Source organism: Elgaria multicarinata, chromosome 10 (genome assembly GCF_023053635.1).
Source record: "Elgaria multicarinata webbii isolate HBS135686 ecotype San Diego chromosome 10, rElgMul1.1.pri, whole genome shotgun sequence".
Lineage (NCBI taxonomy): Eukaryota > Metazoa > Chordata > Lepidosauria > Squamata > Anguidae > Elgaria > Elgaria multicarinata.
The window spans coordinates 4,929,550-4,948,671 of record NC_086180.1 but is presented as its reverse complement, the minus strand read 5'-3'; the positions used below and the strand labels follow the sequence as shown (position 1 = coordinate 4,948,671).

Genomic DNA, 19,122 nt, shown 5'->3' with positions numbered 1-19,122 from the left:
ATGATTGTGGTGAACTACCCAGAGAGCTTTGACTATTGGCCAGTATAGAAATGTAAGAGGGCAACCAGGAGGATCAGGGGTCTGGAAAAAAAGCCCTATGAGGAGAGACTGAAAGAACTGGGCATGTTTAGCCTGGAGAAGAGAAGGCTGAGGGGAGACAGGATAGCACTATACAAGGACTTGAAAGGTTGTCACACAGAGGAGGGCCAGGATCTCTTCTCGATCCTCCCAGAGTGCAGGACACGGAATCATGGGCTCAAGTGATAGGAAGCCAGATTCTGGCTGGACATCAGGAAAACTTCCTGACTGTTAGAGCAGTGCGACAATGGAACCAGTTTACTAGGGAGGTTGTGGGCTCTCCCACACTAGAGGCCTTCAAGAGGCAGCTGGACAACCATCTGTCAGGGATGCTTGAAAATGGATTCCTGCATTGAGCAGGGGGTTGGACTCAATGGCCTTACAGGCCCCTTCCAACTCTACTATTCCATGATTCTAAGACAAGGACATCTGCTACAGGTGAAGTTGTAACACCACAACTTTCCCCTGCAGGTAACAAGGGAAGGGGGAGAGGGCGATTACATATCTCTTCAGTTTTTCATTGTGCGTGTCCTATCTACCACCCAACACCATCTCTGTGCTCCTTATTATCAGGTTTTATAGCCATACGGCACAAACAGATAAAGTCCTCAATAGCGTGCCGTGCAAGTACTTCTCAGAGACCTTGCAGCCACCGGGGCTTATTCCTTCTTGGCCTTTTCCCTGAGAGAAAGCTGCTTGGCTGCCCCTGCTGCTTGCCCTTGCTTTCCAAAGCGAGCCCGTCTGGCTGAGCCAACTCCTCTTCCGTTTCGCTCCCGGAGTCTCCACGTAGCCTTGCCTTGCTGCATGTCGGGGTGGGAAAAGTCAGGCCAACGTCTCGAGTATGCTTCTTAGTTGCACTGTTCATTATCTCAAAATCTCCTGGGGTGCAAAAGAAAAAGAATCTGACGTTTTGATGGCAGCAGCAGATTTATTTTATTTATACATTTATTTCCTTTATTTATCAAAACATTTGTATCCCGCCCTGTGTCACTGGGATCTCAGGGTGGCATACAGGTAAAATCAGAACAATGTGAATCGATAAATATGCGCCGCTAAAAATGCACTAAATGCATTAACGCACTAAAACCAGTAGAAAAGTTTAAAAGCTACAAGAACAATTAAAACTATGTGCAACCCTGGAGGATTTAGCCTTCAAAGGCTTTAATAAAAAGCCACGTTTCAACATGGTGCTGAAATGAAGCCAGCGTTGGCGCCAGTCGGGCCTCCAAGGGGAGGGTACTCCACAACCGGGGTGCAGCCACAGAGGAAGCCCTCTCCCATGTTCCACCGTAATGTATGTCTCAGATTGGTGGGACACGGTCCTGCTTGGGCTGCAGGATGCTCTACGTGCAGATCAGGTATACACAGAGAGAAGATCAATCCAAGCTGAGGTCAGAGCACATGCAGCCAATTCGTCAAGAGGGTCGGGCGATAACAGGAGTCGTCACAATAAACAGGCAAAGGTCAAAACACCATCAACAGTCAGTACTTTGCACAGTCCGCAGGCAGAGTCGGTAGGCAGTCCAAAAGGTCCGTAAGCAGGGTATCAGACAAAGGCAAGGTTCAGGGAACAAGGTACAAGGCAGGATGGACCAAAGTCGTTCCTATGCTGGCTGATTCCAAATGCAGGCTTTTAAGCTCAGAGCCTGTTGGGCCCCACCCTGAGCTCAGCTGCAGCAATCAAAGCTCTCCTTTCAGAGCTACTCCTGAGGAGACCTTCTCTGCAAGTGAGCACTCCGCAGCACAGGAGCCTTACTCGCCTGTCGCTTGAGGTGACGTCGCTCTCTGGGGTCAGGGGGGTGCTCAGCCGTCCCTTTCTCCTGGCAGGGTTGGTCCTGCAACTACCTCCCCTGAGGGCTCAGGCTCCTGCGGGTCTGATGGTGGTCTTGGGTCTGGGGCTTCAGCTTCTGGGGCACCCTGGGCTTCTGGGTCCTCTAGCTCCTGCTCTGAGGAGGACTCCTCAAGTAGGGGCATGACAGACGCAGAGGACAGCTCCTCCCACAGATCTCAAATGAGTTGGTTAAGATTCCTTTGGAGAACCTTTTCAGGATATTGGAGGTACAGGTGGCACAAGGCCCACGGCCAGCCACCACTCAGCCACTGCCACATCTTACCCAGGAGGAAGGGCAAAGTTTTAAGAAGCTGGGCGTGGTCCATAGGCCATAAATGGCCTGCCCTTTGGATAAGGAAGTGCCCCGCAGCTGTTGCACAACAGTCTTTAGCAGTTCATCCCCAAGAAGTCTGCCCAACTGAGAGCAATAATACCTAATAAGTACTTATAATAAAATACATGGACAAATGAGCATAAAAGCCATTAGTATAGTTCTCCTTTGGTCGACATGGCATTTTAAAGTTGGAGTAAATTATTAAAATGGGTGGGAGTGGTGGGGGTGGTCTGAGTATACATCAAAACCTGGAGCTCGTACATTTCTGTTCTGTTCTGAAAAAAGCCTGCAGCTAGTCCAAATTAGAATGAAACCTGCGCAGAATATTAGAACACTGCAGAAGAATGAGATTCGGGAGAACAGGCCTGCCAGTGTAAATTAAAAGTTTATTTGGACGCAGTGGCTTTGACAGCAGTTCATTAACCCCATAAATTAAAAAAGGAAAAACAATCTCGAATGTTTGCATGGCAATAAATAAATAAATAAATGTGTGTGGCAGAAAGAATAGTAACTAATTTATAACAGGGAAGGCCACTCGCTGGAAATTGAGAATGTTGGAAACAGTACGCTCCGCTCACATAACAAACGCGGCCATTTCTGTTATTAGTAATTAACATAATTCGAAACTCATTTGTACAAATGAATGGGTGGATGCCAAATCACAGCTGCAGACATGCCGCATTTAACTCTAGCATTTTTAAAAAATTCTAGCAAAGCTGTGTCCTGTGAAAAAACTCTCAAAGGTATTTTAGAGTTTGCCTTGTCCCTTATCAGCTTCCACTGTCATTAAAGTCACTGGATGAGATGTTCGTGGTGGTTTCTCATTGACATGAGGACGGTTTAGTAGGGCTGTGCGCAGGATCCTTGACCTTGATTCTGAGCCTCCAAATTGTCCTCGGCCCAATTCAGACCCAATCCAACCCACTTCGGACTATGGAGCCGAAGCGAGCTGCGGACATCCGAATCGCCTCACCCACCCACCAGCCATTTACGCCTGTAGCATTGCGTATATGATGGCCTTATGGCCACCATTAATACAATGTTTTATTTCGGGGGGAGACGGTGACGTCTGCAGGCACTCCCAACGGATCCAGGTAAGGAGCAGGGGGCTCGCGCAGGCAGGGGGCTGCCCTGATTGGGGCCGAAGAACTCGGATTCCCTTTGACCCAGTTCTGACCCGCTTTGGGACTGGACCCATCTGGTCTGAATCAGCCCACTTTGACTCAGCATTCGGTGCTGGAGCCTACTGTTTCGCATCCGCTTGGAGATGAGATTTTAGTGTCCTTGCTCCCTCCCTGTGGCATTCCCTTCCAGTCGATGTCAGGCAGGCGTCAACGTTGTTTTGTTCTCAGCGAATAACGTTTTTATTTAAATAAGCTTTTCCTGAATGAACAGCCATGGCTTTATTGGCATAACTTGATTTTAAATATTTTTATTATTTTGTGTTTTAGTATTTTTTTTTTCTTTACTGTTTACCGTTCAGGAATATTTTTAAAATATAGAGCAGTTTATACATTTTGTAAATAAATATAAGGTATTAAAATGAAATAAATATGAGGCATTAAAATGAGCACTGAAGCAAAATCTGGCTTCTTCTTTTTTTTACTTTCCTCTTGGTTTCTGAGCCTTTAAGATAGCACCCTGTCAGGCCGACAAACGTATCCTGATAACCACTACACAACTTGTACAGCAAAGGAAGAGATAGACTGTGAAATCTCCTTCCTTGGGGATCGGGGGTGGGGGGGAATGATGCTCAAGCATCATTACGCAGTGCCAAGGGCCATACATAATGAAATCCATGTGCACTTGGGAAAATAATCAGAAGCAATGGTCTAGATACGGTTTTTATGCCTCCCACGTAGCAATTTTCTCATAAGAACATCAGAAGCGACCGTATACTGTCAGACCATTGGTTGATGTAGCCCAACAGCTGTCTCTCCAAGGTTTCAGACAGGAGTTTTTCTAGCCTTACCTGGACATCCCAGGATCTGAACCTGGGACGTTCTGCATGCAAAGCAGATGCTCTACCACTGAGCTAAGGACAATTCCCACGTCTTAAGTGACTCCTATGTTCTGCACCAAAGTAACCCAACCTCTATGGCCATAAGGGATTGACATTTACTTTAAACGAGACAAAAACGAGACTCCAACAATACTAGATTCCATGTGAAGTGCCAAACTCCATGCTTTTATTACGCAGTGTGGAATACTTAGATCCCTACATCCTACACCTTAGAGTAAAAGACTGAAATTGGTGCCCTCTAAGGTGCCTTCCAGCTCCTAAAACATCCCCTTTTTCTTCTCCTGTTCACAGTACATAGGCTTGCAACTAATTGGCAATTGTGCTTGGCTTAGCTTAAACAGGTGAGGCTACTGTGCAGCTGTATAATTTGCTTCCAGTTTTGTACAGGTCTTGCCCCAGAACAGACATCACAGGACAGAGAGAGAGAGAGAGAGAGAGAGAGAGAGAGAGAGAGAGAGAGAGGAAACTACACCTCATCAAACAGGAAGCAAAACTCTCGGGAGATTCGGCCTTAACCCATCTGAAGTAGTAGTGCCAAAGTTTTCGGCTGTCCTTGCAAGTGGGAAAAACACCCCACGGAACAAACAAGTTCTCTGACCAAGATTTATTAGGAGGCCAGAGTTAAGAAAACCCACAGTAGGAACAAAGGAACTGCCTGCTGATATCGAAGAAGCTAGCACAGACAAGTGAAGTGCCAATCCCTTTGAGTTCAACTTGCTATCCTTTTGAGAAAGGATCTGAGCTGTAAGGATGTACAGGCACAGAAAGCTCTGTGAACACACCTGGCTGACTAGAATCGTACATCAGACTCTGAAGAAGAACTCAACAAAAAGATAAAGAGCGCCTGCTACTCGGAGGTGGATTTTGTACCCAGAGCTGCTCACCTGCCTGCACGGCCTTGTTTAACATGCGCGTGCTCCGCTTGTTACTGAGAGCTGAGCTTGGTCCTCGGGAACTGCTGATGGTAGAAAAGGAATCTGATGAAATGAAAGAGTCGGTCGCCTAAAGGAAAGAAGCAGGAAAGTGCATAAGGGTCTCAGAGGACTGCAAGTTAATTTGTCACTCTTTGAGAATCCAGTCAGTCAGTCAGTCTCCCCGTTCCCCGCTCATGTATTACTCCACCTTAGCTCTGAAAAATCTTCTAGTTAACCTTTCAGAACAGATGCCCACCAGCTATTCTACATATTACAAAATACATCAGATTCTGTCAGATTGAGTGGAGACAGTAGCCCATTTCAAGCATTCTGAAACTTCATTGCAACAACCCACGAGGAGGGAGGACAAGGACACACATGCTAGCTTCGCTCCCCCATCCCTCACTCTCATGCCCCCCCACCCCACGGCCAGGGCAAATGTCTGAACTGGGAATCTCTTCTATCCATGGAGGCTATTACTGCAATGCCCTCTTCGTGGGGCAGCCTTTGAAGAAGGTTCGGAAGCTGCAGCTTGTGCAAAATGCAGCGGCCAGATTGATAACTGGAACAAGGAGGTTTGAACATATAACACCGATTCTGGCCCGCTTGCATTGGCTGCCTATACGTTTCTGAGCCCAATTCAAGGTGCTGGTTTTAACTAGGGCTGTGCACGGACAACCCCCCCCCCCCCGATCCGCTGGATCCCGATCCACAACTTCCGGATCGGGTCCGTTCCACCCCGCGTTGATCCACCTATGCTCTGCTCCGATCCGCTGCGGGGCTCTGGATCCGGATCGGAGCTCCGTGTTCCCCCCCCCCCACATAGACTTGCATTGAAAATCAAACGCCTATAACGCCCCCTCCCCCCTCATCTGCCTCCATCGCGTTCTGGCGGCAGCTTCAACTGAGGCCTCAGCCTCAGTTGAAGCTGCCGCCGGACCGCGACGGAGGCAGGTAAGCCCCCCTCCCCCCTTACCTGGTTCCGCCGTCGCCGCATGAACTGCAGCGCCACTGCCAGATAACGCCCCCTCCCTCCTCAGCACTTACCTGCCTCCACCGCGGTCTGACAGCGGCTTCAACTGAGGCCGAGGCCTCAGTTGAAGCTGCCCCCGGACCGCGACGGAGGCAGGTAAGCCCCCCTCCCCCCTTACCTGGTTCCGCCGTCGCCGCATGAACTGCAGCGCCACTGCCAGATAACGCCCCCTCCCTCCTCAGCACTTACCTGCCTCCACCGCGGTCTGACAGCGGCTTCAACTGAGGCCTCGGCCTCAGTTGAAGCTGCCGCCGGACCGCGACGGAGGCAGGTAAGCCCCCCTCCCCTCCCGCCCCCTTACCTGGCTCTGCCACCAGTGCTGCACGGACTGCAGTGGTGCCAGATAAGCCCCCCTCCCTCCACTTACCTTTTTTTCGGAGCTCCGGATCAAGGCAAAGGATCAATCCACAGCTCCCCCAACCCAATCCTTCTCTGCCTTTGTTGGAGGCGAATCAGGCCGCTCCGCTATCGGTTCTAAGAACCGAAGCGGAGCACAGCCCTAGTTTTAACCTATAAAGCCCTAAACGGCTTGGGACCACAATACCTGATGGAACGCCTCTCCCGACATGAACCTACCTGTACACTGCACTCAACAGCTAAGGTCCTCCTCCGAGTGCCTACTCCGAAGGAAGCTCGGAGGATGGCAACACGGGAGAGGGCCTTTTCGGTGGTGGCCCCCCGACTGTGGAATGATCTCCCCGATGAGGCTCGCCTGGTGCCAACATTGTTATCTTTTCGGCGCCAGGTCAAGACTTTTCTCTTCTCCCAGGCATTTAACAGCATTTAACAATGCTAAGTTTGTCTTTCAACGGACCCCAGAACTTTTGTTTTAAATGGATACTGTTGTTTTTATACTGTTGTTTTTATGTTTTTGATGGTTTAAAATTTTGTATACTTTTTAAATGTTTACTGTTTTTAACTTTTGTAAACCGCCCAGAGAGCTTTGGCTATGGGGTGGTACATAAATGTAATAAATAAATAAATAAATCCGTGGGATGGCTAGCGTGATCATTCTTGTTCTCCCTCCTCACGTATTATTGTAACTAATTTTTTAAATGCCTGAAGAGGGCTAGTACTGGACTGAAATCCAGGAGTTCAAACTGATATTTAAACTTACAGTTACGCCGAGTCTTGAACAAGTCACTTACCCAGACTCAGTTAAATTTTATATTATACTCATTTTTTTTTATTGGAATCCTTGTAAAAATTTAAAGACATTAACATGTACTTCCCTTGCATGGTTTAAATTTAAGGGAACACCCCACCCCACCCCCAAAGGTAGTGAAAACTGCTGACACACTAATAAATCCTAGCTCAGGAATGCTGGGAGTTGTAGAACTGTTTTCTGCTAAAAACATGCATAGGGTTGCAGCCCTAGTTATTTTATTTGTACTCCGCCTTCTGATCAAAAAATGGCATTCAAATATGGATCACAACATGCAAAACATGCATGGCATTGCACCCTATTTTCCCCCCATCAAACAATTCAGGTGAAATACCTGTAGTGTATTGGGACAAAAAAGTTAACATGAGGCACGTCTTTAGCTTTGTTGTTTACTAAACACAAGTAAAATAAACATGCTAAATTAGATCTCTCTGGGGCAGAGGTGGGCAATTTGTGGCCTCTAGATGGCTTATTATTTGTTTTATTTAATTATTAAGACATTTGTATCCCACCCTATATATCACAAGGATCTCAGGGCGGCATACAGATAAAATCACACAAACAATATAAAACAATAAATATTCACAGCTAAAAACAAATCAAACCATTAATAAGCTAAAACCAGTACAGAATTTTACAACAGTAAAACCAATTAAAACTATGTACAGGCTTGGTGAATTCAGCCATCGAAGGCTCTGTTTGAAAGCCATGTCTTAACCTGGAGCCAAAATGAAGCCAGTGCTAGAGCCAGTCGGGCCTCCAGGGGGAGGGCATTCCGCAGCCGGGGGGGCCACCACAGAGGAAGCCCTCTCCCACATCCCACCATAGCGTATGTCTTGCATTGGTGGGGCACGGAGAAGGGCTCCTCCAACAGATCTCAAATCTCGGGCAGGCATATATAGGGAGAGGCGCTCCCTCAAGTATCGAGGTCCCAAGCCATTTAGGGCTTTAAAAGTCATTACCAACACCTTGAATTCCGACCGGAAGCGTATTGGCAGCCAGTATAGGCTTGGCCTACAGCTCCCATCAGCTCTAGCTAGAATAGCCGATGCTGAGGGATAATGGGAGTTGTGGCCCTCCAGAGGCTTTGGCCTACAAGTTGCCAGACGCCTGTTCTAGGACAGCAGGACATTTCCCAATGAATAGTGAAAAACCTCCTACGCGAATGAACCTGATTTACATGGGAAAATTTCCTGATACAAACTGAAACTTTTCCTGTGCAAATGGTCCTAAGCAAATGATCCTAATTTGCACTGGAAATTTTTCCAGAAAACCCACAGCGTGGCTGGCAACTGGCAGAAACAACAGGGAAAGGTGGGGTAGGGGGTGTCAGGCAGGGGATAATATCCCTTTGAAAAGAAAAGGAAGGCACTTAGCAGCCTAATATAGCCCCTGGTACATCAACTGGACAGCAAGGCCTAAACACTTAGCAGCCTTAGAGCCCAACAGGTCCCACCCAGTCATTGACCTGGTTCGTATGACACACTGGGCTCTCCGTGGGTTATTTAACCCATGATGAGCTGCAGTGTGTGCCTGGCACATGCAGCCACTGTGAATACATAACCCCCAATGGAGTTGCACCATGTTGTCCGAAACTGGCCGCCATGGGTTAGATTAAACAACTCTCGATTTCTAGGAAACTTCAGCTGGTACAAAACAGGGCAGCCCATCTACTAACAGGGACTGGCCGGCGAGATCATATCACGCCAGTCCTTCTGCAACTTCGTTGGCTGCCAGTCCAGGTCCGGGCCCGATTCAAAGTGCTGGTATTAACATTCAAAGCCCTAAACAGTTTGGGGCCAGGTTATTTGAAGGAACGCCTCCTCCCATATGTGCCTGCCTGGATCTTAAGATCATCCACAGGGGTCTTTCTCCGTGAGCCCCTGCCGAAGGAAGTGAGGCAGGTGGCTACTAGGAGGAGGGCCTTCTCTGCTGTGCCACCCCAGTTGTGGAACGAGCTCCCCAGATAGGTTTGCTTGGCACCTACATTGTTTTCTTTCCATCGCCAGCTGAAAACCTTTTTATTTTCTCAGTACTTTAACACCTAATTTAACTTAAATTTAAACTTCGCTCTTTTAATCTTTAATTTTTGCTGTGTGGTTTTATTCTGGTTGTGCTTTTTATATTGTATTTTGTATTTGTTTTTTAAATTTGTTGGTTGTTTTTACGCTCTTCATGGTTTTAATTTCTGTGAACCGCCCAGAGAGCTTCGGCTATTGGGCGGTATAAAAATGTAATAAATAAATAAAAATAAATAAATAGGAAAGCCCCTTGGCTTTTAGTAGAAATATGTGAAGGTCGTTGAATGCTCCAATAACCCATGGTGGACAGGTTTGGACAACACGGTGCAACCGCATTGGGGGTTATGTATTCATGATGGCAACTGCACACACTGTGTCTCATTGTAGATTAAATAACCCATGGTGAGCCCAGTGTGTCATGGAAACCGGTCCATTTTGTAGCTATTCATTCACAAAATTATTATGAAGGGGATAAGGAGACAAGCAAGCAGTAAAGTGGAGAGTTTGACAGGTAATAAATTTCAAATGTGTAGCAAAGCTTCGTGTTTTTGCTTCAACAGGTTAGGAGCCCTATGGGATCTTAAAAGCTCGCAAATTTATCGTGGCATGAGCTTTCGTAGGCAGACGCCAACTTTATGTACATGGTGTAGGTTCTCACAGCTAATAAATGTTAGTATTTAAGGTGCCAGAAGACTGTTTTTGACCGACAATAGTGGCTCCTTTTCATCTCGTAAAATAATTTATTGGCAAGTAGATTATGTGGACTGAAACACAGTTGTTGTTTTTAAAAAGAGAGTGCCCAGAGAGAGAGAGTATTTTTGTCCAAGAATAAAATGATCTTAGTTACGCAAATCTTAATAGCTTTGTAAATATGGGTGACTGCAGTTTAAATACCTTGGCAATTAATGACGTTTCTTATTTCGTAATGTAGTAAGTAGCTATTACAACAAAAGTTGTCACAGTTAATTTTTTAAATTAGGAAAACAGTCAATTTTTATGCCTAGTGCAGTAATTAGCATTCTATTAATAATTTTTAATCGTGAATCAAAAGTTATGTGATAAAGAAGAGCTTTGTTGTGCAATGAAGAAGAGCTGAAGCCCATTCATCTCAGTAATTCACTACCTCTACTCCTTTCTTGTGCAAATGTGAAACACCCTAATAAGTACATATCCCAGTGGTAGGACGTATCCTTCGCATGTAAAAGATCCCAGGATTGATCCCTGACACTTCCACGTAGAGTTTGAAACCCTGGCATGCCGCTGCCAGTAAACCGAGGCAATACTCAAGCGAACCAATGTAAAAGAGTCTCTCTCCTTAAAATTCAATTCAGCTTAAGCAAGTTTAGAAAAAAATCTTCCCGTCTCCCTAACTCCTGCAGACCCAACTCACTCAGAATCTAGATTGCCAAACACTTCCTCACATCACGTAAAAAATATCCAAATTCAGGACAAAATTACGATATGATCCCAACAGAGTTCTCATCCAACTGTATTGAAGCAGCTCAGGTGACGTTCTTGCAAAACAGGGATGGGATGTCCTTTAAGGCAGGGGGTGAGGAACATGTGGCCCTCCAGAGGTTCTTGGACTGAAACTTCATCATCACTGGCTATGCTGGCTAGGGTTGACAGAAGTTGTAGTCTGGTGGGTCACACATTCACCACCACCCACATTAAGGAGTGGATCCAGCCATCAATAGAGTCCGAAGTCTAAAGTAATAAAAATCAAGTTATAACTTTCAGAACTTAAGGTAGGACAATTTTCAGTTCAAGTGGATGTCTAACATATTGGATCTGTTCAGACTACACGCTAAGCCATGGTTAGGCTGCTAACCCTTTTGCAGCAAATGGTTAGGGAACGGGTTTAAGCCGTGATTATGTAGCCACCCTGGTCAGGAATGGTTCACACAACATGCTAAGCCAGAGCTTTCCAAACTGTGTGTCGCGACACATTAGTGTGTCGGCTGCAGTGTGTAGATGTGTCACGCGAACGTATTGAGAAACCTCTGAGTCTATGTGAAATAAGCAAGACCAACTTGCATGCATTTTTACGCAGCAAAGGTGCCGATTAGTATGGTGCACTGGTATATTACCCTTCCGTCGTATCCGTGTATGCACACCATGGTCGAGGGATCATACAGGTACTGTGCATGCTCAGTATGCATAATCGGGTCGAAACAGCTGATTCCGCGTCACTTCCGGCGACGCAGCTGCACCTGGAATGATGCATTCGAGAAATTCCATGGGTCCAGCTTTTTGATAGAAGTCTCAACGGCCGCTCAATTGCAGCTCGGCAAAATTGGTTCAATGTAAAAAGTCTTGGAAATGTATGCTATTATCTTGCAAAACATATATTTTTAAAAATATAAAAGTTTTCATGAGATACGTTGTGTCCCCATACATTTCGTTATTACAATTTATGTATGTGTCTGTATCTCTTATAAGGGGTTAGTTTAACCACCAGTTTGCTAGTAAAACTGAATTACTGTGTCGCGAAATGATGCATGTCTAAAAAGTGTGTCACGAACATGAAAAGTTTGGAAAGCTCTGTGCTAAGCCATAATGTTTGGCTCAAAATGCTTAACCACCATGGCTTAGCGTGTTGTCTGAAGAGGGTCATTGTAACTAAGATGAATATCGATAGCTCAGCCTTTCTATTTCCATTGAAAAAGGCAAGTTCATCTTGTTTATTTCTAGACTTATTCCAGCCCATGTAATTATTTGTTGCTGTACTGCTGCTAAAGGGGATGTTTTAACCATGTATAAGTACCCACAAAAGAGAATCAGGCTCTTTCACCTTTATAGAAAATGCTTAACAGGCAGTCCTTGTACTTTGCCTCTGGGCCTGATAAGGTTTGAGTGTTTGCTTGTTATTCAAGAACGTTAATCTGATTATTCTTTGCATCTTTTACAGCTATGTCAAGGGAAATCATAATGGAAGGCAGCAAAAGAGAACCCATTCAATTAGTCTGAGAAGAGGCACATGGTGAACAGAACTATTGGTTCCAGTTTGTGCAACCACAGGAATCTACCCCCACAGTTTACATGCCGTAGACACTTGCTAGATGTCAGAGGCTGCAGGAGAAATCCATACTGCCCAACCAGCTTCTAAATTGCTCTCATTGATGTCTCAGCCTACAATGCCATCTACTGCTTAACAGTGAGTGAATACATTGCCTTTGTAAAGACTACCTACAAGAGCAGTATAGCAGCCAGGAAGTCACCCAGTTGGCATCACATCTAAGCCATGACTCATCCGTTCAGCCTTTGCTATGCTGAACACCTTCAGATGTGTTGGACTACAACTCCAATCATCCCCAGTCAGCATGGCCACTAGATAAGCCACTGTCCCTCAGACTCCCTCTTGCTCCCCCCTGTGCAGCTCCTATGGAGCTTATGGAAAAGAACCTCTCCGAGAATACCATGAGAGGGCCAATGGGTGAGCATGGGTTTTTCAAAAAAATAACTGGAACTTTCTAGTCCCATTTATATCTAAACGATGTGCGAAAAGAACTGGAGGTGAGGAAAGGTGAGTCAGACCGATGAAGGTTATGCATCCTCGCCCCAAAGCCTAGTTTTTGCTCTTTCCTTTTCTCTCCTCCATGCAAATCACAGATTTCATCTCAAAATTGTAACTTGCTGGGTTGACCCTCAGATTAGCATACCTGAGTATCCTTTCTTTTTTGCTCCATACGAGCCGGTTTTGGGTAGTCTGTTGCCCTGCCTTTCCTGCTTCCCTTGGCCCCCTTCTCAGAGCGGTTCTTCTGCATGCTGATGGTGCTGTACAGCTGGGACAGTTTTGGAGATACCTGCACTCTGTCATGCCCAAAAGCCCTGATCAGTCTGGCCGTGTCGATAGTGGAAACAGAACCACTTGCCTCTGTCCGAGTGGCACTTTCTGTCTCTAGCAGAGTTGCCTCTGATTCAGAGCTAATGTCAGTTAACACACCACACTCTTTGATAAGCCTCACCTCTGAAGAGGTGTCACTCAGGGCCTCAGAGTTCTTGCGCTGCTCCAAATTTCTATCCATGTGGCCAACAGCTGTGCTATGTCCAATTTTATGACGCCTGGATTTTGACTGCTGTGCATTTCTGGCTGTATCTGGGCTCTCTCCCACCTTTCCAATGGTGCTACGGGGCGCCAGGTTACTTTTGTACGGCATTTTTCCTTGGGTGCTGATCTTCTTTGGCCCATGCTCTCTTGATTCCTCTTGGACGTTGCTCTGCTCATCTTTGGCAGGCACTAGAGAGTGCCTCACAGGGTTTTGCAGGAGTCTAGCCAATCGATCAAGTCGTTCTACTAGAGAAAGCTCATTTCTGCTGCTGCTACTACAAGGATTATATTGCTGATGCTGGTTTTGACGCTCTAAGTATTTAGCCCAGAGTTCATCCAAACCACTAGTGAAATAAGCACTTTGCATCATTGGGAGTTCAGCCTCTGGCTTCTCTTTTGAGTGAATCCTTTGGCTGTTTGGAAGAAGCAGCTCTTTAGCTACTTCATGACCGGTCCTCCTCACATCAGGTTGGACTAGTTCCTTTCTTGGCGAGTCTCTCTCCAAAGTCTTCTTGAGTTTTAATTCCTCAACCAATCTGTAATCTAGTTCAGCAGTCAGTGGGGAAAACCTCTCCTCCTCTTTTGGCTGATGCAATGAGGTGGCAGTCTGGCTTCTCCCTGGCATTCCCTTGAACTGGAAGATGTTCTTTGAAGAAGGCGGTGGGCGCCCTTGTACTGCATGCGGCTCCAAAGCCTCGCTCCCAGGAAGGAAGTCAATTTCATGCTGCAGAGGCACTGGATGGTGCAAGAAAAACTGAGCAGACCTGAAGACTGAATGAGTCGTTTTAACAGATTCCAAGGGATTTCTGATTTTGGCACTTTCTGAGGGGACACAGGGTAGAGAAAGGAGAGAAAATGAGATGGATATTTTAGTCATTGTGTTCAGCCAAGCAGAAAGAGTTCCTTACCTTACATGACCATTCCAATTCTAAATTTGCAGTGCTCTTTGTACATTAACTTGAGGCATACATTATACCCGCCTACTGCTTGTATACAAAAAATCCAATAACCATGTCAACATTACATTACAAAACTACACTTACAAAACATTCTGTGATTTCAACAGCTGCTGGTAACCAAAGGATGAAGTGTACTTCTTTTTTTTTTAAGGGAACATGATGCATTCTCCAAGTAAAGTGGTCTGGAGAATGAAACATCTTCAGTACTAAAGAAGATGTGTATAAAGTTGCGACATTTAATTAAAGGGAAAAGAGACTAACAGAGTGCATGATAGAGGTTTAGAAAATTATGAACACAGAGAAAGTCAGTTTTATTGTGTGATCAGGTCTGTTCTTCAGCTGAGTAACTCAGGTGAACAATGGGGTGCTCCCATAATTGTGGTCATGGGTAGGGATAAGTATGGTACCTTTTATCAGCTTAGGCTGATATACCAACTGCGCCCTTATCTGGACAGAGATAGCCTAACTACAGTTATCCATGCTCTGATAACCTCTCATTTGGATTACTGCAATGCGTTATACGTGGGGCTGCCTTTGAAAACAGTCCGGAAGCTTCAGCTGGTACAAAACAGGGCAGCCCATTTACTAACAGGGACTGGCCAGCGAGATCACATTACGCCAGTCCTTTTACAACTTCATTGGCTGCCAGTCCAGGTCCGGGCCCGATTCAAAGTGCTGGTATTGACATTTAAAGCCCTAAACGGTTTGGGGCCAGGTTATTTGAAGAAATGCCTTCTCCCATATGTACCTGCCCGGACCTTAAGATTATCTACAGGGGCCCTTCTCCATGAGCCCGTGCCAAAGGAAGTGAGGCAGGTGGCTACCAGGAGGAGGGCTTTCTCCGCTGTAGCACCCCAGTTGTGGAATGAGCTCCCCAGAGAGGTCCGCCTGGCACCTACACTGTACTCTTTTCGTCGCCAGCTGAAGACCTTTTTATTCTCTCAGTATTTTAACACTTAATTTTAACTTAAATTTAAATTTTACTGTTTTAACTCTGTATTTTAATCTTATATCAATTTTGTTGCGTAGTTTTATCCTGGTTGTGCTTTTTATACTGTATTTTGTAATTGTGCTTTTAACCTATTGGTTGTTTTATTGTGGTTTTAATGTTTTATTGTGGTTTTAATTTTTGTGAACCGCCCAGAGAGCTTCGGCTATTGGGCGGTATAAAAATGTAATAAATAAATAAATAAATAAATGGTGTTGGGGTTTTAACAGACCAGTTGAGGAAAAGAGGTGCTAGATAACGTATTACTATGCCCTCTTCTGGTTCTTTCCCTAACCGAATGGTTCCTGGCAGCCTTACCAACTTGCCCTTGGGTCTGGTGCGGCTGAATGCCAGGTCGGTCCAAAACAAAATCTCCATCATGCGTTATTTGATTGCGGATGAGGGGGCTGACCTGGTATGCAGTACTGAGACCTCGATGAGCGAACTGGGAAGGGTTACTCTTTCCCAGCTGTGCCCTCCTGTTATTATTATTATTATTTATTTATATAGCACCATCAATGTACATGGTGCTGTACAGATTACACAGTAAATAGCAAGACCCTGCCGCATAGGCTTACAATCTAATAAAGTTGTAGTAAACAATAAGGAGGGAAAGAGAATGCGAACAGGCACAGGGAAGTGTAAACAGGCACCGGGTAGGGTGAAGCTGACAGTATAGGGTCAGAACAAACTCAATATTTAAAAGCTATAGGGAAAAGAAAAGTTTTTAGCTGAGTTTTAAAAGCTGTGATTGAGTTTGTAGTTCTCAAGTGTTCTGGAAGAGTGTTCCAGGCGTAAGGGGCAGCAGAAGAAAAAGGACGAAGCCGAGTAAGGGAAGTAGAGGCCCTTGGGCAGGCGAGAAGCATGGCATCAGAGGAGCGGAGAGCACGAGCGGGGCAATAGTGTGAGATGAGAGAGGAGAGATAGGCAGGAGCTAGACCGTGAAAAGCTTTGAAGGTCAACAGGAGAAGTTTATATTGGATTCTGGAGTGAATTGGAAGCCAATGAAGAGATTTCAGAAGTGGAGTGACATGGTCAGAGCGGCGGGCCAAGAAGATGATCTTGGCGGCAGAGTGGTAGACAGAGACCAGCGGACTGATGTGAGACGAAGGAAGGCCAGAGAGAAGAAGGTTGCAGTAGTCCAACCGAGAGATAACCAGTGCGTGAACAAGAGTCTTGGCAGAAGAGACAGACAAAAATGGTCGAATCCTGGCAATATTATACAGGAAGAAACGACAGGATTTAGCTACTGCCTCAATATGAGGAATAAAGGAGAGCGAGGAATCAAATATAAAGCCAAGACTACGAGCTTCCTTGACCGGAGTAAGCGTGACATCGTTGACAGTAAGAGAGAATGAGAGATGAGGAGAAGGTTTAGGAGGAAAAACAAGCAGTTCAGTTTTTGCCATATTAAGTTTCAAACGACGATGAAGCAGCCAGGCTGAGATATCTGAAAGACATGCCGAGATACGATCGTGAACATCAGGAGAAAGTTCCGGAGATGAGAGATATAATTGTGTATCATCGGCATACAGGTGATATTGGAGGCCATGAGATTGAATAAGCTTACCCAAGGGCAGCATGTATAAAGAAAACAACAACGGGCCAAGCACCGAGCCTTGCGGAACCCCTACTGAAAGGGGAAAAGAGGAGGACGAGCTGCCGTTAGCCGACACGCTGAAAGAGCGACCCTCTAGATAGGAGGCGAACCAGTTATAGACAGAGCCACAGAGTCCAAGGTCATGGAGGGAATCTAAGAGAAGATCGTGATCAACCATGTCAAAGGCTGCAGTTAGATCAAGGAGAATAAGAACGGAATAATGGCCTTTAGACTTGGCAGTAAGAAGATCATTGGTGATCTTGGTAAGGGCTGTTTCAGTGGAATGCAAAGGACGGAATCCAGATTGAAAGGGATCCAGAGCAGGGTTACTAGAGAGAAAGTCAAGACAACGAGAGTAGACCACACGTTCCAGGATCTTTGAGACAAGAGGCAACAGAGAGACAGGTCGGTAGTTAGACAGAGATAGTCGATCAAGAGTGGGTTTTTTGAGAATGGGAGAGACTGTAGCATGTTTAAAAGCCGAAGGAAATGAACCAGAGGACAGAGAGGAATTAATGATGTGGAGCAAGGACGGGAGGATAGCGGGGATAAGATTAATAAAGACGCGAGAGGGAATCGGATCACAGGAACAAGTGGAAGGCTTCGACGAGCGCAGTATTTTAGACAGTTCATCAGCTGAGACCGAAGGGAATGCCGAGAGATTTGCAGGAGGAACTGACAGGTGAGGAACAGGAGTTGGAAGCGGAGCAGAGCTGGCCAGACCGGAGCGAATAGTTTGGATTTTAGCATTGAAGAAAGAGGCAAAGTCATTGGCAGACAGAGAGGCAGGGAGAGATGGTGGATTTGGCTTCAGAAGAGAATTGAAGGACGCGAAGAGCCGCTGAGGGTGCCTAGCATTTGACTGGATCAACGTTGAGTAGTGCTGCTGTTTGGCCAGTGAAATGGCAGAAGAGAAAGAGGAGAGAACAAATTTGTAATGGACAAAGTCCGCCCAGTCCCTGGTCTTACGCCACAGGCATTCGGCCGCCCAGGAACAAGAGCGAAGGAAAGAGGTGAGCCACGGTTGGGGTTGAGAGGGGCGAACTATCCGAGTTGTAGATGGAGCAAGATTGTCAAGAGTTGAAGATAAGGAGGAGTTAAAGGAGGAGATGGCTGAGTCCAAGGAGACGGCTGTGAAGACAGAAGGAAGGGAGGAGGCTAGAGACTGAGAAAAAGCCTCATAGTTGATAGAATGCAGGTCACGACAAGGGCGTGAAGCGGGACGTGAAGGAGGGGAATTGTGAATAATATTGAAAGAGACTAGATGATGATCTGACAGAGGAAAGTCAGCAATAGAAAAGTCCAGGACAGAGCAGTTCCGAGTGAGGACAAGATCTAGATAGTGTCCAAGGGAATGTGTGGGTGCTTCAGACCAGAGCTTAAGATCGTAAGAGGAAGATAAGGAGCGAAATCGTAGAGCTGCAGTATCGTGAGGGTCATCCACATGGATATTGAAGTCGCCCAAGATCAGAGTAGGAGAGTTGTCAGAGAGGAGAAAGGACAGCCACGAGTCGAGATCAGAGAGAAATTTAGAAGATGAGCCAGGGGGGCGGTACAGAACTGCAACCCGTAGTCGCAGCAGAGCGAAGAGTCTTACCACATGTGCATCAAAGGAGGAGAAACAGTGTGAGGGTGGAATGGAAAGAGGCTGGAACTGGCACAAACTTGATAATAAAAGACCCACACCACCACCTCGACCCTCTGGGCGACTCGAGTGAGAGAAAGAGAGTCCTCCAAGAGAGGGCAGCCGAGATGGCGGTATCATGGGCAGGAAGCCAGGTTTCAGTAAGAGCAAGGAGGTGAAGAGATCTAGAGAAAAACAAGTCCTGGATGACAGGGGCCTTGGAAGCAATAGAGCGACAGTTCCATAAGGAACACGAGAAAGGCAGCTGGGAAGGGGGGAGACACCGAATAGGAACTAAGTTGGGAGAGATGAAATTGGAGCGAGCCATAGGGAACAGATATGAGGAGAAAGGAATTAAGAGAAGAAATGAGGAGAGAGATAGCAAGTAGGCAAGGAAGTAAAACAGGCGCGGGACGGGATTAACCATCAAAACTGACTCAAGGGCCAGGGGGTGGGGGTTGCCATGGTCTATAGCAATACTATCTTCCTCTCTAGGCTTCC

The 19,122-nt window shown here is 46.2% G+C and overlaps 1 protein-coding gene across 1 annotated transcript in view; it reads right to left on the bottom strand.

The window, feature by feature from the left end:
- Positions 1 to 19,122, bottom strand: part of ALMS1 (ALMS1 centrosome and basal body associated protein) — a 108,740-nt gene that overhangs the window by 30,855 nt on the left and 58,763 nt on the right. Inside the window, exons 10-12 of the mRNA XM_063135695.1 lie at positions 13,062 to 14,272; positions 5,151 to 5,268; positions 721 to 957 (exon numbers count right to left, since the gene is read on the bottom strand). Of these exons, the coding sequence (XP_062991765.1) occupies positions 721 to 957; positions 5,151 to 5,268; positions 13,062 to 14,272 (1,566 nt within the window). The remainder of the gene's footprint in view (positions 1 to 720; positions 958 to 5,150; positions 5,269 to 13,061; positions 14,273 to 19,122) is intronic.